The sequence below is a fragment of the Arvicola amphibius genome, chromosome 3, assembly GCF_903992535.2.
Source record: "Arvicola amphibius chromosome 3, mArvAmp1.2, whole genome shotgun sequence".
Classification (NCBI taxonomy): domain Eukaryota; kingdom Metazoa; phylum Chordata; class Mammalia; order Rodentia; family Cricetidae; genus Arvicola; species Arvicola amphibius.
The window spans coordinates 100,824,764-100,848,401 of NC_052049.1; the positions used below are offsets into that span (position 1 = coordinate 100,824,764).

General features: G+C 46.9%; 1 protein-coding gene across 1 annotated transcript in view; it reads right to left on the minus strand.

The window, feature by feature from the left end:
- Fli1 (Fli-1 proto-oncogene, ETS transcription factor) overlaps positions 1–23,638 on the minus strand; it is a 116,774-nt gene that overhangs the window by 38,878 nt on the left and 54,258 nt on the right. Inside the window, exons 2-3 of the mRNA XM_038322329.1 lie at positions 13,433–13,644; positions 2,645–2,799 (exon numbers count right to left, since the gene is read on the minus strand). Of these exons, the coding sequence (XP_038178257.1) occupies positions 2,645–2,799; positions 13,433–13,644 (367 nt within the window). The remainder of the gene's footprint in view (positions 1–2,644; positions 2,800–13,432; positions 13,645–23,638) is intronic.

Sequence of the window (23,638 nt, forward strand, 5' to 3'; positions counted from 1 at the left end):
GGGAATCTACAAATTGGTTTTGTTATACCCATTTTATAGATGAATAGGGAGTAATGGAAGTTTTGCCTTAGGAACTACTGCTGGGGTTCCCATAGAAGCCTTCAAAAGACGTCACGTAGTTGGAGAAGCAGATCCCTTGTGATCCCTCAGTCTTGTTATGTCAGGATCCTGCTTGAACTCATTTGGGACTGTAAAGCCCTGTGCAGAATGGAGAATTCCTCTGCCTCCAGCCCCACTGAGCATGTGTGTATTTGTGCCCTTCAGATAAACTTCTGGCTTTGTTCTTATACCTTTACTTTTCAAACCACGCAAGGACTGTGGGTAGGTAGAAAGCTCAGAATTCTAAAGAAGGGTATCCCAGAGGGAGTTGGACTATATTATTTCATCTGTAGTGTCTCCCAGTTCCTGACTTGTACAATCCAAGACTGCACATTCAATTTTATGTATGCCCTATATTTTATTTATTTTATTGTTTCCTCTCTTTGCATTGGGCTCGATCACAATGTTAATTCTCTCCCTCTCCAGCACTATGAATTATAAATCTTCCACTCTGGATCATGCTAAACTCTTCCAAATGTATTTCCTGGATGATTTGGCCCTTGTTCATTCCCATCTCGATGTGGAAATGGTGATTAACTAGAGTCCTCATTTATACTTGTCCTAAAATCCCATCATAAATTCAATTGGTTGTTCCACTAATGTTTTATTGCCTTGATTTGTGGACTTGCCCAAAGGAGACTTTCCCTTGTGTCCAGGATGCTGACCTGGAGGAAGCCAAACTGTGTAAGGGTAATGCTTACAGATCTAGCTAGCAGGGGGAACAACCCAACAGATCTGGGCTCGTGAATTCATTATGCCAAATGTTTTGAAACAGCTTGATAAGAATTCATGTTATTTTCTCTTTTACTGTTTTGGTTAAGCCAGTCCACTGAAGACCAACCTTTGCCAATCCCCTGGAAAGCATTTCCACACCTTTGAAAGAGCATTAACCAAGCAGCCCTGCCCCTCTTCCTTCTTCCCGCATGCACTTCCTTATGACAACCCAAACAAGATGGCGACAATAGGCTGGTTCTGAAGCAATCTCCAAGCCCCCAATGGCTCTTTCCCTCAAAATTTCCTTTCTGTGCTGAGGTTGGAGCAGGAGATTTTGGCAGCAAATGCCTGAACTGTCTTGTGGTGTGGAGAGAGTTCACACCGTGTTTGCTTTTGTATGATTTTTTTTTTTTATCGGAAAGCAGGGAGGAGACCCCCTGGGCTCACCATCACCAGCCTGTCCACCAAGGGTGGTGACACATCAGATGATGTGACACTGTAGTAGAGGAAGCCATCTACGTTATACCTGGCACCTGACAAACCCTGCTACATGAAGCTCTCCTGGCGAGACATAGATGGCACACATCTGCAGCTAGCCCCAGAACTCGGGAGGCAGGGGCCGGAGGACCCCTGAGAGGTCCTGCCTGGCTTACACAGGGAGTTCTAGGACAGCCTGTGCTATGCAGTGAATGCCCATCTCAAACAACCCAAGCAGAAAAATAAAACAGGCGGAGCTCTCCTTGCAGTCAGCTCCCATGATTGAAGAAGATGCAGCCCCGGCAGCTTTTAATTCTGTGAACTTCAGAACAACATCCCTTCCTCCTCTGCCTTGATTCTGGTATCTTCTGCACCCTCTGCCGTGGGGGGAATTTAATCCAGAACTCACAAATGTGGCTGTCACTCTAGGAGAGCCGTCACTCGGGACAGAGGAAAGATGTGCCCATCCCAAAATCATCCTTCAGTCCGACAGACAAATCCTCCAAACTCCCTCGGAGACAACTAAGCGCTCCAAGACACAACTGCATCTATATATTTACAAATGGAGGAAGCCAGCCTCTCTTCTCCGGGGAAGTTATTTCGGTAAGATTAGCTTTAGCTCCTGCCCTGTCATTCACTTCGTTCAAGCTCTGGACATTTTGCCCCTTCCACCTGGCACCCACTCTAAAGTGGCAATTTTCAAATTCCCTCCATGTCCAGGCAGCAGAATACACTGGAGCTGGCCCAGGTGACATCCGTCCAATAGGCGGGAGGATTTAACAATAGCCCCCCTCTCTCCCATAACCAACAGCACCAATACCTAGGGGGGAAAAAAGAGGCTATTTCTACATAATGATATAACTTGTGGCACACACGTGGAGGCGTTCCACTTGTTAAATATAGTTATTTCTATTTTAAAACTGAAAGAGCTGGCTGTAATTTTGGGAAGGTGGAACCTAGCAGAGGCCAGGGAGTACACGCCTGAGGGAAGGGTGGACACAGAGAGCTGTACTCCTTACAGGAAGGAATGGCGGGTGTGAGGCTGCCCGGCTCTGCTCTCTGGGTAGGTTCCATGCTGGGGTAATAGGCCACTCATGGAAAATCTGCCTTGTGCTATGTCTGAGAGTGGGGCTTCGGGATCTGCGTGCCAGGGTTCTGGTGACATTTGAGATCATGCCTTGGTTGGTAGCTAGATAATCGGGAGGGATGTACAACTTTCCCTGGTTTGTATTTCCCTAAAGACGAGGAAGCGGGGTAGGGTTTCCATGTTCCAAGGGACAGGCCTACCCCCTCCCCTGCAGTCCCCGAGAAATGGCAACGTGGGCACTAGCTAGGCAGATGGTTCCCAAGGTACCTGCAGGCACAATGACTCTCCGTTCGTTGGTGGTCATGTTGGGAGGAGGGGGGCCGTTCTTCTCATCCATGTAGCTATTATAGTTCATGGGGTTGGTTTCGGCTCCGCCCACCAGCTTGTTGCATTTGCTGACACTGCAGTCCACTGGAGACTCCCTGGGGTGAGAGGAGACGAAGGTCAAGAATCGTCACCGTGGGGACATCTCACTCTAGCTTCAGCAGGGTTTGCTAGTCACTTAGACACCCACGGGATAATGATGACAATGACGACGACGAAATCGTATTGCCGTCCTCCAAGCAGAACCCAGCCTGATTCCGTCATAAATACTGGGCCTCCTGGTTGAATGCATTTCAGGGGCCCGCAGCCCTCCAAATCTGTCTGCCATGTCTGGTTTCAACCAGATCACCAGTGAACAACCCTTCCCATATTCACTAGTCCTTTGAAGAAAAGGACAGGCCTTCTCCGTCCTCCCATAGCACTTTATGTCTTCCTCAGTTACAGGACCGATCTCAGTAGGAGACGGTCAGTGTGCCCTGTGTCTTGTCATTGCCATTTTGTGAGATAGTGCCATCACTTGCTATTGTACATATACCATTTTAATGCATTTTTCATACTCTGCTTGCTTTATCTGAATTTCCCAACAATCCTTCCAGATCTGTGGAGCAAGGGTTACTACATCCCCTCTATGGATACCAGAACGGAAAGGTGTGGTGACTGGCAGAATTACACTGCTAGTAAAGGTGAATGCGGGACTCAGGACCCAGTGTTAACCTTCTCAACGAAAGCCCACATGTAGAAGAGTTTGGAGATGCAAGGAAGAAGAATAGAACCCATGACGGCCTTCCTGATCTGCAATGACTCTTGTAGCATTTTACAGGCCTGAGCAGTCAGTTCCCTGGAGAAGCAATATGGACGTGCATAAGGGAGAAAACACATCACCCGTCTTGGGCTGAAACAACACAGCCCAGTTAGCATCTGATATTTGCAGCATATGGCACTGAGCAATGGACTGGAGAGCTAGGCTGACAGACCCCCTGTGGTCAGCTGATGCAGCTGAGTACACACAGAACACTCTAAGGATCCCCAGTGACCATCAGCATAACATCATGGCGCTTTCAGCATGCCAGGAGAGATGCCATCCTGACGTGCCCAGCTGTCGCTCAGTGCTTCCAAGAAGCAGAACCATAGCAGACTCCTAAAAGGTGCAGCAGGGGCTGTTGTGGTATGATAATGCCAGGCAGCAAGCATCATCTTGGCATCCTGGGAAGTGACCAGTTCTCTTGAGAGCACCAAACCCAGCTTTCAAACCGAGGAGATCAGACAAGGTCTAGATTACAGTCTGCCAGCTGGGCACGCTAACCTCTCCCTTATCCCCTGGCCTGGCTGTTGTCTCAAGTAACTCTGCTCCGTCTTCTGCAGTGGGCAGGAACAGAGTGAGAGCCCCTGAGGAGTGCTGGGGAGCCACCCATCCCCACAGTCAGGAGTGCAGTCACCAACCCAGAAGGAGGGGGAGCAGTCCAGGGTTCCTGAGAGTCAGGCAGAGCGGGGAGGCCTGAGCACATTCAATAAAGAAAATTAAATGAATTTGTTTCTTAATCTGAAAGGAAAAAAATATTGCAGATCACTTATCATGGCTGGGAGATAAATGCTCCACTGAGATATTAGAAGGCAGACGGTAATTTTTTCCTGATGTCTTACCGAGGAGAACATGGGCTGAAAATGAAAATAAGATGTATAACTTACATATGTTAGAATTTAAGGTTTTACTATTTGCCTACTGTTTTTCCAGGCAGAGAACCAAGAACCAGCCGTCAGAGTCCCAGATTGTTGAAGGTTTAATGTTCCCATGGCAGTCGGAGGGGAGGCAGTAGCACGTCGGGGCTTTTCACCAGCGCTCAGCCCTTTGGCTTCTGCCGCTGAAGGACTTGGCTTGAGATGAAGCAGCCCCAGTCAGACCAGGGTGCCTGTGTCTAAGCTGAGCTGGCCCAAGCACACTGCCCCACCCCCCAGGAAAACTATGCGCATGCATGCATACACACTCGCACACACATTTCGCCACCCACAGCATACATAAACATAATGAAAACATTCAGACTCTAACTTTACTACATATGTACACACATGCAGACGATTTTCTACATTCTACACACTTTACCACACATATTACATGCACAATGTCAACACGTCTTATATAACCGTATACTCCACTACATATACAAATGTTCATACATCTGTGCACTTACATGTTACTTCACATAGTACACATATACACATAACCATGGCCCATCGAATACCTATACACATAATACAAATGTGCACACATATGTTCCCCATACACATCCATACAGTCACACATACTACACATACTCTAGTATATAAAGCACATACTATATATATATACTCTACTACCTATATGTATACAATATATGCATTCACACAATTGTAGACTATCACACACATATAGTTATATAAATGTACACCCTCCACCACAGACATGGACGTATATGTTAACACATACACACACACACACACACACACACACACACACACACACACACACACACAGGAACTCATACCACCACAGTCTTGTTGTCTTCCCAGATTCTTGTTAGATGAGAAACCATTCAAATGCCAGAGAAGCCTGGAGAATTAAGTTGGCCTGAAACCAAGATAGTGGGGTTTTCATTGGCTTTCGGAGGTGGCGGTGGGGAGGATGGACAGCACACACACGCTTCCTGTGCAGGGTGCCCAGAGCCAGACAGCAAGGTTCAGTGGTAGCAGAAGAAGAGATGCCTTTTCCAAAGCCTCCCTTTATTAATTTTAATGAATATCGGGGAAAAGAACTTTAAAACGGTATTTTTCATAGGAGTTGGGCCTTGGAATTTTGGTATTTAAAACTGGCTTTTTTTCAGGCAGAGGTTAGAACCTGAGAAGTGCCCAAATTGTGGCCCTTGTGATTTGGAGCTGTGCATAGTGGACATGGATGGCAAAGTTGTCAAAACTCTGCAGAATTAAAAAAAAAGATGAAAAAGAAGAAGAAAAGATGAGGCATGGAACAAAGCTTGCCTGATAGTGATCAATGACGGGCATGCCCTGGGCATGGGCAGGAAGCGGGTGCAGAAGAGCAGGGTCCCTGGGTTCCACGGCTGGCAGTGTCCAGCTGACACTCCAGCATCTAGGGGCACTCCATTCGCTAACCCACAGAAATCTTAGCTGTCGCCCCTCCTCCAGCCTTCTTCCTGCTGTCCCCAAGAGGCCTGCTACCTGCCTGGATACCCCTCCCTGGCATTCTTTGCAATAAGGCCCCTTTCTTTGTCTCAGACAGTTACCATCAAGGCCTGCAAAGGGACTTTCTTAGAGAAAAGGTTTGACACCCACCCGGGACCTTTGTCCTCGCAGAGCCTGACTGTTCTACTCTGGGTCAGGGTGGGAAAGGAGGAAACCATACCTCGCTGACTTGCGCACGTGCCTGCCAGGTTCACCTCCATCCTCTTTGCCTCAGCCAGATGGCACAGCCATGCGCTGGGTGAGCACTACCCATCCAGGTGAAGTCTAACATAAAGGCTGCTCTCTAACGAGGCAGCTGTCGCCTGTGAAGAGGGCTTGAGGAAAACAAGAGAGGGGGAGGTGGGGAGCCCTGGAGAGGGAAGAGGTTTGGCCATTCATTTTGCCCATACGGCGTCTGCTAATTTCTATTGAGACCTGCACTTAGGGCAAGCAAGGGGTTGGGGCCCACAGGCAGCTGACTGTGCTGGGGCAGGTGACAAGAGGCCTTGAGGCTGCCACAATAGAGCAGGGAGGAAGTGATGGCTTGAGAGTTTAACTCTGAGCATCTCCACCTCAGCGCTAGGGAAGGCCGGAGATGGCAGGTCAAAGCAATATGACATAGCTATCCTAGGCAGACGTTTCTGTTTCTGTGTGTTTATTGAACACTACTTTAAAAAGGCTGCCAGCGTTTGACGAAAGTGCCTTCAGAGTCTTAAGCAATATGAAACGAGGTGTGAGATCCTAAAAGGAGGGAAAGGACTCCCTGACGTCCCATTTCGCTCAGAGTACCTGGACATGTGTTGTATTGTCAGATCACAGATCTGCTGACAGTCAAGGGCCACCCAATACCCACAAAGCCTTGCCCGGCTTCCTGAGCCATGTGGCTGCATTAGAGTCTATCATGTAGCATGCCCATTGCGCACCTGAGGGATCTGGGCTGCCTTTAGGGTTTCTGTGAGATCCATGTGTGGAGGTGATTGATTGCTTTTGGTAAGGAAATGTAGTTTCAAGAAAAGAAGCAAAACAAAAACTATACACAAAGCCCCCACCACCCTGGCTTTCCACACAGGTGGCGCGTGCCCTATAGGCCCGTGCAAGGTTTAGAATTTAGAAATGCAGGAAGGTGCCAGAGAGCTGCAAGTGACAGAGTGAAGGAGGTTCATCTTTCTGAGTGTGGAAGAGGCTTCTCTGGGTGTTCCATGCCTCCTGATGATGCTGGCCCCTGCAGGATGTCTCAGAGCAAGTGATGCTGGGTTCGGATCCTGAATGCTAGGTACCTAAAACTAGTTCTTGTGTTTTCTCCCTCTTGAACTGATAGTATTTCCTTCATGCACTGGTTTCTCCAGTTCCCCTGGTCGAGACAGGATACAGCTGAGAGTTATTTGCAGACCACAGCTTAGATCAAGTTTCTGAAGTTTCTATCCAACACAGAACCTATGGGCTGTGTTGTTTGGAGGGCAACCCAGAGACCCAGATTCAACCACAGCAGGAAAACGGGAAGGGAGACAGAGGAAACCTCACACAACTCAGGCAACCCAGATGATCTCTGATGCCTCAGCTCTATCTCAGCCCCTTCGCATGACCCTTTGATCCTGGTCCAGACAGCTTGCTGCCATGATAAAAGGCAAGAGGGTATTGCAGCTTCAGAGACATGGATATCTCCTTCCTGTCAAAGACTCAAACACCTATGGAGCTTCCAATTAGCGGAAAGAAGTAACCCAGAAACCCACACTTCTCAAGGAATCTGGGAAGGATACCCTGTGATCACTGTGCAGTCTGAAACATTTTGCCCCTGCACCATCCAATCCAAGTAGATTGTGAGTTACGTGTTTGGGTCACATGGGTTGTTTTCACCTTACTGGTAGCTGAGTTTTTATATATGTACACACACACACACACACACACACACACACACACACACACACACATATATATATATATATATATATATATATATATATATATAAAATAAGTGAGAGACTGGAGAGATGGTTCAGCAGTTAAGGGCACTTGTTCCTACAGAGGAATACATGGTGACTCACAACCATCTCTAACTCCAATTCCAAGGGATCTAATGCCCTCTTCTGACCTCCACAGGCACCAGGCATCCACATAGCGCACACACACAAATGCAAGCACTCATGCACATAAATAAATAAATGAATCTAAGATGGTGAAACTAGTTGTAACAACAAAATAAATGGAGTAAATGCACTGTTATATTAATAAAACAACAGATGATTGTTTCAGCAGAATCGACAGCCACCTAGACGTTAGACATTTTATCATACTACAACTTTTCAATCCATTGTGTATATTACATCATAGCTCATCTCAGTCACAGTCTAGCCACAGTGCCAGCACTCAGCAACACAGGGCTAGTGAGTAGATACCGCTTTAGAGTTCTGGGTGACAGACGCAGGCCTATCCCATCAGCCAAGAACTCCCAAGCTGTCTGCTCTGCTTTGTTTTCTTGTTGGAAATTTAGAACATTTGTACATCATCCTCTACATCTAAAAACTTATTTTGTGTGGCTGTGCACGTGTATACATCCATGTATGGATGCATGCATGCCATGGCACGGGTATGGAAAGTGGAAGGCAAGTGGAAGGAGTTGGTTCTCTCATGTATGTTCTGGGGGCAGAACTCAGGTCTTCAGGCATGGTGGCAGGTACTTTTACCCATTAAACAATCTCACTGGCCCTCCCCTACAGTTTGTGTTACGATAAACGGGCTTTCTGAAAATGATCAAATCATATACAGGTCTTGGTACCCACCAGAAATGGAAGGTATAACCCTATTGCTGAATATGGCACTTGTTTTGGTCATAGGGCACAAAGAAATAGAGCTAGAATTGAGTTGGGAATGTTCTCCCTGCTGGCTGGTGTTTGTGTTGCTAGAAGGCTCTATGCAGGATCCTGGGGGAGAACATGTATCAGTGGTCTCATTTTCCTGCGAGTCATGCTTGCTGCACAATATGACTGTTCATGCACTATGTACCCACTGATAACAATAGTGACGTGACTCTACAGTGGGTAGCAGTCACTCTGTGATTGCAGTTCCACTGCCTGACAGGAGATACACATCTGGTACCATCAACCTGGTCAAAAACCTAAGGCTGGTGGCATCATGGACCCAATAAGAACATAAGACTGTTGTTTCCCTAAATGGCTGTGTTGTCCTATTTAAATATTTGTGTTTATATCCATAGACTTGTGATGCTCCCAGTCTAGAACAAAAGAGCTTTGTACAGAGAGTGACTGTTAGCACAAGACTTGTATCTCATCAATTTCTGAGAAGTGACTGCTGAGCGCTCCACTCCTTTAAGTGGGACCTCTATAGCACACACATGCTAAGCCCACAGAACACTGAGAAGATGGGATGAAGAGCTGAGGCAGGGGGAGGAGAACTGCCATAAAATGCTGACACACAGATACAGCATGGCTATTGAAATCACAAACACACAGCAGCAGTGGATGCTGGTGAAAGTCTGGACCCTTCAGTATTCATTCACTGATAGAGGAGGTGTCCACAAGACACTGCTTCTTCTGGAGAAGGGGTTCAGAGGGAAAGCAAGTGGAATAACAGAGGGTAAGGGGTTAAATATAAGCACAATGCATGGCATATATACATACATACATACACACATATATATGTATATATATATATATGCTTTAAAAAATGCGACAAACCAAGTACTGTTGATGGTTTTTACTTAGAAAATAAGAGAAGTGCAGTGCTCAGGATGGGTAATTTAAATGGACTACCATCTATGGATTCATCTCATTTCTTGTCCTCTCTCTCTCTCTCTGTCTCTCTGTCTCTCTGTCTCTCTGTCTCTCTCTCTCTCTCTCTCTCTCTCTCTGTGTGTGTGTGTGTGTGTACTGTATGTATTTGTATATGCATGCGTTTCTGTGCTACTGTGCATGCCTCTGGAGATCAAAGGACAACTTTGGGTATTGTTCCTCAGGAGTCATTTACTATTTTGTGATATAAGATTTGTAGCTTTCCCAGTCGGCCAGGCTGTGTGCCCAATTATCCTTGGAGATCCACCTCCTCAACCACTGAGATTACAGGTGCAAGCCACCAAGCCTGGTGTCTTTATGTGCCATCTCTTTTGCATAGTTAAGTAATAATAAGCCAAGGCCAGGCATGGTCTCCTCTTAAATAAAAGCATCTTTCTGACAGTCCCTGACCCTGGCTTTCTACTGTCCTTCATGTGAGTGCTTTGAGGATACTGATTAGGTGCAGAACCTTGCTATACCTACCTAGCTGCCTCCAGAGTTTACTAGACCTTTGCTTCTGCAGAGGACGTGAGATTATTTCAGTTGTTCTGAACCCCCTCAGTCACCTGCTAAGCCAGAACAAGGGGACCAATTGATGTTACTTTGTACAACCAGAGCCAGGAAAATATTCACCCAGCTTACAGAGGCACTTAAGCAGGCTTCCTCTAGCAGGCATCTGTGAGATCAAAGTAAGCCAGGTAAGACTCCAAAAAGTAGGTCCAGAAAGTCTTTCTACTTGCAGGATTTTCTGTGCTTTGGAACACTATCCTGGACGGTTCAGGAGTCCTCAGGAAGCAGGGAAAGAGACAGTGGGCTTAGAGATGCCAACTTCTTAGCACCCACCCGTGCTTCAAATTTCCCGGGCTAACTCATCCTGGGTATTGATAACAGTAGGAAGTCTTCCATAAGGGAATCTGTTCCTCAAATGTTCTAAAATCTGAAAAGTTTGGGTATCAACATGAGGCCATAGATAGAAAATACCATACCTGATCTCACTGGAGAAGCAACAGTCCAAATGCAAATGCACAGGACTCTAACTTCACTGATGGGCAGTGAGCACACGTCCACACAAAACAGTGACACAGGCCCCATCCACAAGATATCTCGCTATGTGTAGAAGCATTGCAAAATCTGAGAGAATCTGAACACATGCCAGATGTTTCAGGAAATGGAGACCCAACTTCTACCTACATGACTTGACCTTGGAAAGGCAATCTGACTTTGGCCGGCTTTCCTGTGCCACACTTAGCCTTTCCCTTAAAACTTACAGGAGCTCTGCTCCCCGCCCACATGCTAGTCAGGGTGGAGACAAGAACTCTATTCTGTTTTAGCTTGGGGGGCTCTCAGGCAAAGACCAGAGAGAATCGTACGTATAAATGGAGTAGGAATGTTCTGGAAAAGACAGAATCTGGGGAAGATAAGCTGAGGTAGTGGTGTGCTAGGGTATCCAGGAACAGCTAGAGTCTTGTGTGATGGGGTAGAGGAAGGGAGGAATGGAGCCAGGGAGAATATGGAATGGGCGGTGGAACTCAGCTAAGGACTTTAGGTTCTGTTATATAATGCTGAAGGGTTTTGAGAAAGGTTACTCTTATGAAAGGCTGACCCTCACTGTTACCTGCTGGGAGACTAGACCATGGGAAGGTAAGGGAAAAAGGGGGCGTGGGGTGCCTCTGCAGTGGCCCAAGCTATAGGCTTGGCAGACTCTAGTAGTTTGATACCGGTGTAGTAGGACCATAGACTCTCCAACACTAGGATCTGGGTTTTTAATAAGGAGCAGAAGCACCCTGTGATCTAGGCAATTTGGGACACATTTCTGTACTGGCTTCATCACCAGAGGGTGCTGGCAGAATGAGATCATAGTGTAGGAATATGAGAGGGAGTAGCAGTAAGACGCCTGAGGAACATGAAATCCTGGACTGGTGGCGGTGTGGCCTCTTCCGGCTTCCTTTCTACATGGTAACAAGGTTAGAATATTGGCCTCCTTGGAGAGTGGCAGGGGGCAAGCGACACAAGACTTGGTAAACTGTTCTCTGAGACTGGACCTGCAGGAATCAAGGCATCATCTCTATTCTGCAAAGAGAACCACTGTGGAGGGCCTCAAGCTCAGAGACTCTGCTCTGCACCCTGGAAGGGTGGCCGAGGTTTCACTTCCTAGTTTTAGTTAAATAGGATAGAGGGGTAGCAGGATTGAGGATTCTGGAAGGCAGCTCAGAGACAGCTGCAAGGAGGAACTCCCTCCCTGCAGCCCCACCAGCCCTCCCCCTCCTTCCGTGACTCACTTTCACAGTTAAGCCTCCTGGAGTTGATACCTAAGCCCCAATTCCAGCCCCAAATCCTATGGGCTTTGGCTTCCAAAACCCAGGAGACATTTTCTGCTAGAGGTCATGCCACTTGTTCAGAGAGGTTCCTCAAGGGCACAGCGACGTCCCCCGAGGCACAGCCTCTCCCCACCTGCCTGGGCCTGCTGCCTGCCCCCGCCTTCCAAATGTCCAGACCAGCACCCTCCGTTCTCTTCTCTCACCTGCTTTGCTCCGCTGTTAATTAAGTGTAAACTCTAATAATTGCCTCTTTGATCTGCCTCTTACACATCTCTCCTTGATTTCTGTAATCATTGCTGTCACCCTACCCCAGAACTTTTTTTTTTTTTTAAAAAAAAAAAAATCTGGGCTATTTTAGAAGCTTCTTATCTTTCTGCCTCTTCTGTCCCCAATCCTTGCAGACAATGATTGTTAGTTACCTCATCAGCCCCTACTCATGGCTCTGAGGCTGTTTGGTGTCATGCCAGTACTGAAGGCCAGCCTCAGTCTATGGAATGGGCTGGCTTCTCACCCTATTTGCCAAGGCCTTGTCTTTTTTAATTTCTTGTCCCTTCGCTTCAGGCTGAGTGGATTACCTGGGGATCCACTGGGAATTATCAGGCAATGAAGAAGGCTAAAGGTTCCCCTTTGTGTCACTGGGTATAGTGGTCACTGACATTGTTGGGCACTTTGGAGTCACAGACACCGCCCTGCTCCTTTCCCTATGACAGCACACTCACTAAACCTGTGAAAAGACAGGTGTCCTGGCTCTGGTGTAGACAAGATGAAGGTGATACTCAGATGGATTTAGACAGTTTAGCCAAAATGTAGAGGCAGGTCCTGAAGCCTGGGCCAACTGCCCACGGGTTTGTGCTTCTCGTTTCTGTGAGTTCCCTGTCTCTGGGTTCTCCTTCCCATTCCATAAGTGGAGCCCTACCTGGCCCGGACACCTTCCCTAAAGCACTCTCATGCACTTCCCATGTACGAAGTTTGCTTCCTGCGCACATCCATCTTCCTTACCACTTTTGCCAGAAGAATGGTTGGGTCATCTTCGCTAGTGTGAGTCTCACCCAGAGAGGCTAAACATCCTCAGTGGCACAGGAAGGGCACCTTACTGCTGTTACTTCCCCAGAGGGGCCGGACTTGGCCCAGAGCCTGACACTAAACATGCATTCCTGAGTATTTGCCATTGGGTCTTGGGGCCTGACCCCAACTTGGCTTCTGTGGGCTACACCTGGACCTTGAGAGCCAGACTGGCTTCCTGATCTTGTCCCACTCATAATCCTCATTTGCCACAATGGACAAGGAGCTGACACACACTCCCAGGTCAGCCCAGAGTGCCATCTGCACTTTGTGCTGATCTGTGTGCCAGGGTGGCCCTGGGGGGGACCTGTGCTCAGGCTTCCCAGTGGCATGAAGGTCAGCTCCAGCAGGCTTACCGAGATCCATTCATGTGGTCATACTCCCGCTTGACGTTGACCCTGACTGGCTGGTTGATCCACTCCTGCTGTGGTGGCAGTGGGTTGATTTTGTGGGGCTGCCCGTAGTCAGGACTCCCCGAAGCAGTCATGTCTGCCTTGGGGAGATGGGCTGCCGCTCCGTATGCTGAATCAAAGAGGGACTGGTCGTCACTCACCACCGACAGAGCCTCCTGCAAGCAGAGAGAAGAGACAAAGTTTAATGTCACTTTTCACCCAGGCTCATGGCACCCCTACTCTAAGATGTCCCAGTGACGTGGGACTGCCCAGTCATGAAGTAGCAATTACCCATGTTAGATGGATTCATGGTGTCAGGGGCGGGCTTACCCCTACATCAGTTTAAGGAGTTCGTTTGTAGGTGACCTTGGGAAGAAAGGTGTCTGAGCAGTGGCATGGAAGAACCCTTTAAAAAGGTGCCCTTGTTGAGTGTGCAGGCTAGGAGTCTCATAAAAGAGAGTGGAGATGGGAGGCTGAGCACAGTAGTGGAGTGGATGGCACAGAGTTGGTTCTGATTGCCAGACAGACAGCAGCACAGCTTACTAACTGTGTTGAATAGTCAAGTTGCTGGTGGAGATGAAAATAAGCATTTACTTCACAAGGGAGGCCAGGTAGAGCCACTCGAGATCCGGGCCACACAAGGGAATCAGGGAAGCCAGAACTTCAGCTAGGTTAATTTCACTGGCCTCAGAGGTAAGTGAATTGGTAGGTGGATTAAATGGACAATTCTGGCCCAAGTGTTGTGTGCTGAGATCTTGCCATCAGGTATGAGCATGCCCTGCAGATCTTAGAGTTGATTTTTAGCTAAATAACTCAGGAAAAAAGCTCAGATGTATAGAAGAGGCAGTCAGTGTAAGGTCTCAGAATGAGACTGAGGTCTTCCAGCTCACACCGTCTCATCTCCCGGTTCAGGTGAGGCTTTTGGTAGCGGGTTGAGCAAAGCAGCCTTACTCTTCCCAGAGACTGTGTGCCCACCAAAGCTTGGGGACAAGACCCCCCAGTTACTCCAAATCACATTTAGCCACAGGGATCCAAGGTCATGGTCTGGAGTACAATATTCATCAGAGCCAAGGAAGGCACAGACAAAAGCTGATCGTGTTCCAGAAGAAATGGTAGTAATGTATAATTGCCTCAACATCGACACATCCTATTACATGAAACCTAGTTGTGAAAAAGAGGAATATATGGGAAATAGCTATAGCAAAGTTAAGCACAGAGCAATACTCCAGAGATACTAGCAAGGATAAGCATTAGCATTCAAATAACACTTCTGTTGGACTCTTGCTTCATGCTTCATACTGGATTCTGCTCCCTCTCAAATTCACATGTTAAAGCCCTAACTGACCCCTTAGATTATGGTTCTACTTGGGAATAAGGCTTTTAAGGATATGATGAAGTCAAAAAGAGAACATGAAGGCAGGCTCTACATCCAACTGACTCATTATAATAAGAGATTTGGACACGCAAAGACCCCAAGGATGGCTGTATGCTGAGGACTGACCACACGAGGGATGTAAGAAAAATGATTATCTGTAAGCCAGAACAAGAAACCTCAGAGAAAGTCAGCTCTGCCGGCACTCTGACCTTGAATTTCCAGTTTTGAGAACTGTGAGAAAATAAATTTATGTTGTTCAAGCCACTCAGCCTGTGGTGTGTTGCTATGGCAACCCTGCCTTTACTAAAGAATGGAATAATAGATGATGAAACCATTTAAGTCTTGAGGTTTGCCCACTTTCCCTACATAATTCATATCTCTGCCTGGATGGTGTTCTCTAAGTCAAATACGCTTCGTATGCCTGGTTGTCTTTTATTCAGACCTAATGTGAGCTGGGACCCTTCTGTTTTCACCTGCTGGCCTTGTGTAACATTCAGGCGAAGTCTGTGGCTTTGGGGACCATTTGTACTTTGGTTATTAGATCCACTCTTCATTTCAGTGAAGGTGCTGCTCTAGATTCGTGTCGCAAACAAATTTAAACTTCTACCTTGACATCTAGTGTACAGCTCCAAGTTGAAAAAAATGAAGTTATAACTTTACAGAGGGCTGAGAATGAATCTTTGCCATGACTTGGGTACCACCCAAGAGTCAACAGTCTACTTTGATAATAAAAAGTAAATAAATAAATTTTATTTATTTGACAATAAATAAAATGCAGCAGGTGTCTGCTGTGGAAAGCAGTCTCCACCCCTGGTTAATCACTGCTCTGTCTTGGGAGCTCCAGCAGAACCCTGGAGATCTGAGAGGCAGAAGCAGACACAGGGTGCTCTGTGAAGAGCTGTTGGTCCCCATCATTACTGCCTTAAAAACAGGGAGGTCAGAAGCAGGAAATGCGGGACACACAGATGGTGCAACCAGGACACACAGCAAAGAGCTCACACTAGGGAACAAAAGGGGAGCTAAGGTTTGGGAGGCAGAACTTTCTGAGGCTTCTTAAGGAAGTGAGGTATGTGGTAAGAAGAAACATATCAAGGCATCGTGGGACAGGATGCAAGAGCAGAAAGGGCATGAAACCAGTTGGAATTCATTTTTGAATAAAATTTCCTTTAAAATATAGCTCCAATCACAGGTGACTTTAGTTAGGAGGTAACGTCACAGGAAGAGAGTGAGTGCCCTGATTTGTCCCCAGACGCCCCATACTTTTGATCCTTGTTCCTAGGCAGCTACATGTGCACAGATCTGTCTCCCCTCATGGTGCTCTTACCCGCTTCCCTCCGCCAGTCCCTGGTGCCTATTCTCAGGCCAGACCCAGTTCTTCCCAAGGCTGTGAATATAGCTTGGCCCCAGACATTCTTCCTCCAAGAACTCTCTGTATTTCTACCAGGGTAAAATCTATGCTCAGTCACTTACTTTTCAAGAGCTCAGCCCTGCCCTCTCTGTCATGTGATTTGTAACTTCTCGCTACGGCCTCTGTGGCGTTCCAACTGCTTTCACTGAGCTCTTTTTCTTTAGCAGTGCAAACTTTCCTGAAAATGTCCTGAGTTTCTGGAGTTTTTTTTTTTAACATAAGCAGACACACACAGACACACAGATACACCGACATGCAGAAAAACACACAAATACACAGATGCTCATCCAGACGCACAGATACACAGACACACAAACAGATACACAGACAGACACACAGATACACAGACACACAAACACAGACACACAGATATGCACAGACACACAGACATATACACAAATACACAGATGAATAGACACATAAATATACAGACACACATACACAAGCACACACATACATATAGACACACAGATACACAGACAGAGACACAGACACACACAGATACACACAGAGGTACACAAACACACAGACACACACAGATACAAAGGCACACACACAGACACTCCACATGCATATGTGCACACACACACTGGGGGGACTGATTCTATTTGCAATCATTGGTAGACAAAGGGCTTTCTCTTTAGTGTGGAGAGCAGACTGTGTAGATTAATGAGGCTAGAAAGAGAGAATAGAGAAAAAAGTCTGGCGTTTGGACTGAATCTGAAAGTCAATCTAGTTAGGATAAGTTATCAACAGCAATACAGTAACATATTTAGGAAGATGGGGTCCCTAACAACTTGATTTAGGGACCATGTGAAAAGTTACAATTGTGTAGGACATTCTTTCCATGTCTGCAAGAAAACAGCACCCCTTTGTCATTCAAGCCAGAGACCATGTCCTCAGTGCCCTGCCTCTTACGTGAGGGACAGTGACAGAGAAGCATCCTCTCCAAACTGCCTTGGAGATAACGGGCATCAATGATGGCGACAGGAGACAGGGAGATTGCAAAGAAAGGAACTGGTGCTGGGAGACGGTGGAAGAACTTTGTGTCACCACTGGGGACTGACAGAAGTCACCATGAGTGATGAGATGCTGGAGCAGGTACCAAGGTGCAGCTGCAGCAGACAGGTAGGTTACTGTGCCAGGGCATTCCTGCTGTCCCTGCAGCCCTGCCTCATCAGAAAAGGATGCTACTTAATGTGCGTTCTAGAAAGCTCTTTACTTGAGCTTTAAAGTTTTCAATGTTTAAACTCAAAGCCCTTGCTTGTTCTTCAAACTTTTTGTAGGAATAAGCATCACGGTCTGGTGAGATGTTGGTGACACCTATCTTTGGCGCAACAGATTGGGTATAAGAACATCACTGGGGGAATTCACCACCATTTTGGGGGGAGTTCACCACCATTCCTGGCTTCTAACAAGTTTACCTCTCCTAGGGACTTGGGACAACAATGATTGCATTCAGAAAACACAGGTTATTCTTGAAAAGACCTGTTGAGTCCATGTTGCTTAAAAATGGGTTCCCTACTTCTATGTGATGCTAAGTTCTGAGATTTCTTCTCACGCCAACAGTGGTCACTAGGAGGAAGCTCCAAACAGGCTTAGGAGTTGGTTCCTCAGAAGTCAGGATGGGCTGTACACCCAGAAGGTGACACCTGGTCCCTATTCCAAGCTGTTAAGTGTTCTAGCACATCGGTACCCTGTGGTGTCCCCTTTCCCTAGAGTTCTTTCAGAGGAACTGCTGTGGTAGCAGGCTGAGCTCTGAGCCAAAGCAGTGGAGTGGCAGGCAGCCTGCTTTTGCCCAGAGAAACTTCCTTCCCACCATCCTCTGTTGGTGAAGGGAGCCAGTGGATGTACACCACCATATGCCCCGATGGAGACTGCCTTCCTTACCTAGTATGGATAAGGCACACTTACCATATCACTTCTAATAAACTGGGTCTTAAATTATTGAAATAAACAGAAACAGCAGACAATTAGCAAAGCTCTTACTAACTGGAAAATTAGGTTTATACGAAACATCTAATTCAACCATTGCAGCAATATGACAGCAGTATCTGGTTTCGTCTCTTAATTTTTTTTCAGGTGATAAAAATGGCCATTAAGAGAAGTGAAGTAACAGTTCATGCGTACAGAAAATGAGGACTGTAGTGGCATTTCATTTGTATTTTAATAAATAAAGCTTGCCTGAAGATCAGAAAAGTAAAACAGCCACATGGGCCAGCCTTACAGACCAGGCAGCAATGACACACACCTTTAATCCTGGCAACCTCATTGACACACACCTTTAATCCCTGTAGCCACACTATCTTGCCATAGAAACCAGGCAGTAGTGGTGCACGCCTTTAATCCCAGAACTACAGAGGATTATAAAACGGGAGGAGGCAGCTCTCATCTCTGGCTCATTCTGAGATTCCTGGAGGCAGGATCACCATTTTCGGACTGAAGTTGACCTAAGAGCCAGTGGTCTACTGCTTTGCTTTTCTGGTCTTCAGGGTTTTATTATTCTGTCTCTGAGTTTTTATAAATCTTGCATCAGAGGATGATATGGGATTTCAATCCAGGCCTTCTGCTTGGGCACAGAAGCACTGCCACTCCCTGGGTCCTCTGTGAGAACGTTTGTTTTCTGGTGAGAAAATTGGACCTTTGAAAGTGATCTTTACAGCTTCAATTTTTAGAGTCAGAGAGGGTCTAATGACCAATCCAAGTGCCATTATTGTCCCTCTAGTTCCCAGTGCCTAGTCTTCACACTGCTGGAAACTTGTTTTCTCACCTGTAGCCTGGGGACGGTAACCAGCTCTGACCTAGTCATCTCTCCACTGTTCTGCACTCAGGTTTAAAGCTGGTGCCAAGAGGTGGCCCGAGCATGTTTGTGTTGGAGACGGTGGGGAAGGGACTAGATGGAGCCTGAGCAGTTGCTTCCTTGTCCCCTGTGTGTTTTCTCAGAAGGCCAATAGTTCAAGGAGAGAGGCAAATTTGCTAGTTGTCTTTTTCTTTTTGAATCTGGGACAGCCTTCTGACCTTAGACATCAGCGATGTCTAGATGTGGCCTTGGGACTGCAGGGCTTTCAATAGCAGCACCCGGGCGTCTGGGCTCAGCCACAGCACTAGCTGCCCTGTTCTCCAGCTTGCGGATGGGGCGTTTTGAAAGTCCCAAGCCTCATGGTCATGTGAGATAATGACTAATAAGCCTAATTATAATCTGCTCATCAACTTGTCTCTCCTATTGATCCTGTTTCTCTGGGAATCCTAATTCAGGTGGAAAGCTGGCTCCAGAGTGGCAGGAAGAATTCCTCATGGAAGAATGCAGAGTAAGTCAGGCCTTGGAGATGATGTTGCCTATTCCAGGAAATAGGTGCTATTTATCTACTCCTCTATATACTCCTCATACAACCTCAGACTCCCTTTTGTATTTCTCTAACTACAGTTTGTCTAAACCTACGTTAGCCCTCAATGTATCCTTCAGTGCAGGGCATTGTGCCCCCCACTTGGAGAATCCCTCTCTGACACTTTAAGGTGGAAAGGACAATTTCCTTCCCAGGGTTCTTGTATTACAACAACAGCTCCCCGCCACAGTTGCTGTCATCCTGTATCCCCGTAGGTACTTCATACCAGAAGGCTACAATCACTAACCATCACTGCCCGTGGACTTGTGAGCTTATTTATTTTCCGATTATTACATTTAAACCCATAGGTGACCCACAATGCCCCAGTCAAGTCTCCCCTCCTATGCTTAGAGTAGCACTTGGCACCCGGTAGGCACTAAGAAAATGACTGAATGAATGCATCAGAGAGGTAGTGGATAAATGAATGAGAAATCATTTGACTGTGATTTACCAACTTTCATCAACACTGCACCTTTGAAAATGTTCCACGTAGAAACTAGGAAGGGAGTGCCACAAGAGCAGGCACATTTTGTCTTGTTCCCAGGGTGGACTCAGGATCCTGTCCAGGGCCCATCCAGTTAAACATCCAGCGCACTCTTGTTGGATGAACAGACTAGGTAGTAGGTATTTGAGGAAAGCTTGGCAGGCCTATTTGGGATGCAAAGCAGCTAAATCTGAACCTTGACCACGGATGGCCATTTTCCAAGTACTAGCCACACTTCTTATGCTATTATTTACATCCCTTAGAAAGGGAATCTACATGAGGAAGTCAAGTGGTCATTTGGGATGCTCTGTGGACCTCTGACTTGCTCTCTCCCCACGTCCTCGTTGCCATTTCGGAGCAAAGGACTTGGTCATGTAAAGGTAGACTTTTAAAAATATTTTCCTCCTTTTGGCCATGGTGGATTTTGTTTCTCTCATAGCACTTTCCCTTCTGAATCTCTGTCTCTGTCTCTCTCTCTCTCTGTCTCTCTTTTTCTCTGACTGGCTTGGGCCCTGCCGTTTTCCAGCCCCACCTCCCACAGTGCTGACCAGTAGCTCCTGGCAAACTCTGCCTCGGCTCTGACTGAGGCAAAGGAGAAGAAAGCACCCTACGAATCCTGTCAGGATGTTTGGGGGACTCCCACTAAATCATGCAAGCTCAGGAGTCACTGGAAATAAAGAGCAGCACTCTGTCTTGTGTTTGTTTTTGTTTTTCTTTTAACTGACATCAAACAGAAGGTTTCGTTTCAAAGGTTAAAGACCTCCAGGTTAGATAAGTTAGAATCTGAAACAAGCATATGCTCATTTTCCAAACAGAATCTACTTCACCATGCTGCATTTCCATTCCTCCTCCAAAGTGAGGGACGCTGCTCCATCTCTCCAGCTTGAGTTGAGGCCTCTGGGTGGCAGAGACAAGACTCTTTCAATAGCTTCACAGCCAAGAGAGAGGGGGTATCCGTGGCCAGCAAAATGGAGCCAGTAGTGCTGGCACCTGTTTGTATTTACACTGTTCACACAGCACAGGCTCAGCAAATCCCAGAGGAAACCATGCAAGTGTCGGAGTCACTAATAAAAGTTTACTTCTCTTGGGATTAGTCGTGTAGATACACATGCTCATCTATATATACATACACACGCTTATTCCCCTTACATTCATAAATACATCTCGCTTTTGTCTTCCTTAGCTAAGTTACCAGCTGCTTTCCATGTCAGCTGAATGAAGGTCATGGTCTAAATATTGTCATAGGATGAATGATGAGCCAACAAGTCCATCCCCACAAAAGCTTAGCTAAGGCAGACATGGACAAAGCTTTAGAGAGGCAAAGAAAAGTATCCAGAGGAGTGCTTGATGGTCTCCACACTCTATTCAGGAACATTCCTATGAAATTTTCATCACACATCATCGTACAGACAGGAGGACTGACATAAGATTCCCGGGTCCCTGGGAGAGAAGACAAACTCCAGATGCCTTTTTCCATTTCTACCTGCGTTAAGCTGAGTTTCCATTTCTAACCGAGGGAAGGGAGAAGACGCGGGGCAAAGAGGCCGTAATTTCCCACGGACGCATCCCTCTTCCTTCCCTTTGTCCTGTCCTGGATCTTGGAAGGACGGTTTCAGTGGCTGATGAACTTTGCTGGAGGTGAAGGGGACAAGGAACGTCCAATTCCCTGTGGCTACCCCCGTTCAGTGGGTCCATGGAGCTCCCAGACCAGTGCTCTGCAAAGCTAATCTCTGGCACATCCGCTACTCAGCTACTCAGGGTCACTGTGGGGAACACAGGAGGTTTGGCATTTTATTGCATTCTTTGCATAATGACATGAATTTCCTTCTCTTGTCAACCCGGGGGCACTCGAAATGCTGACAACTCTCTTCGGAGCTGAGCAGCCTTCTTTGCTTTGCGAACTGTTCTGCACCAGGAGAAACTCCAGCCTGCAGTGGGACTCTCCAAAGCACAATGAAGTTCTAAAAGGGGACCCTGCTGTGTTCTAGGGCAAGCCTTCTGTTTCCCTTTCCTCATTAGTCAATGCCCACGTGCCCACTCCTTGCCCATTATTTCCCTCCCCTAGAGGCCCAAAGGGGAAGGGAATGAGAAGATAATTTAATGGAAAGTGGGAAAAGGAGCAAGGTCGGAAACACCTGTTGGTCGCCATGCTAGCAAGCCTTAGTTGTATATTACCCCAAATGGCTGTATCGCTGTTTACAGCGTCTTTATTTCCCTTTCCTTCTTTAATAGCTACTTTCCCCCCCTCATTTCTGGAACCAAAATACCCGACAAGAAGCAAATTAAAAAGGAAGGGGCTGATTCTGACTTATGGTTTGAGGTGTTCCCGTTCACCGTGGTGGGGGACGGCATGGTGGCAGGAAAATGAGGTGGCTTGGTCACATTGCATTCATGGTCAGGAGTCAAGGAAAGACAATTGCTACTGTCCAGGTGGCTTTGTCCCCTAGAATCCCAGCCCATGGGATGGTGCCACCCGTATTCAAGTAGATCTTCCTTTATCAGTTAAACCTTTCTGGAAACATCCTCACAGACAGACCCAGAGACATGTTCTGATGGAGACTTGAAATTGACCAAATGGCAATGAAGATTAACCACTGCACCCTTGGAGCCACAAGGAACTTTGTGGCTGCAACACTAAATTCAGAGTCTGAGAAGTGGTCTTGCTTGACCTCTGAGGCTAGACTATGAACAGCAGCACTAGCTCTTCTGCCCACTCCGTGTTAGTCCTTGGGAGTCATTTCCAGGCTACAAGGACGACCAAAGTAGTTCAAAAACTGTGTGGAGAGGACCACACACCCACACAGGGAGGCGTTGAGGCCATCAGCTCTCAGTTGGAAATCACCTCCAGATTTTAAGTGACCACGAACTGTTATAGAGAGTGGATGGACCTTCTGAGCCCTGTGCCACTCATTCTTTTATGTAGCCATAGTGATTGGAAATGTTCTATGGCTAATCTGTGGCAAGAGAATGCACTCAAAGACTATTGGGGATGATTGAGTATCCTTTTACTATGGCTTGTGATCCAGCTGGAGTTAGCACCATGACTGAGAGGGTGGAGAAACTGAGGCACAGAGAGTAGTCTAGGTTCACACAGTGAAAGGGAACCAACATTGGGTAAGCTCCCCTGACGACCGTGCTCTAGAGCTGCTCTCCACCAGCGAGGAAGCAGCTATGGCCGTAGCTCAGAAGCACAGTGCTCACCTAAGCTGGTATGCTCCTAGACTCATCTCCAGTACCATAAAGCAAAACACCAAGCAAACAAAGACCATGTCTTTAGACTAGACGGCTAAAGAGCCAGGCATGGTGGCCACTCCTGTGTCCCAACACTTGAAACACTAAGGTTAGAAGGACTCAGCATTTTAGGAGATGGTCTAGGTCACTTAGCGAGATCTGTTCTTAAAAAGTAAAACCGAGATCAGTATTATTTGATCCGTTTCCAAGAGAATTGCAACCATAGACCTTCAAGATGTGACTTGGGAGTCTCACGGTACTGAAAAGGAAAGCAAGGCTTAAGGCGACA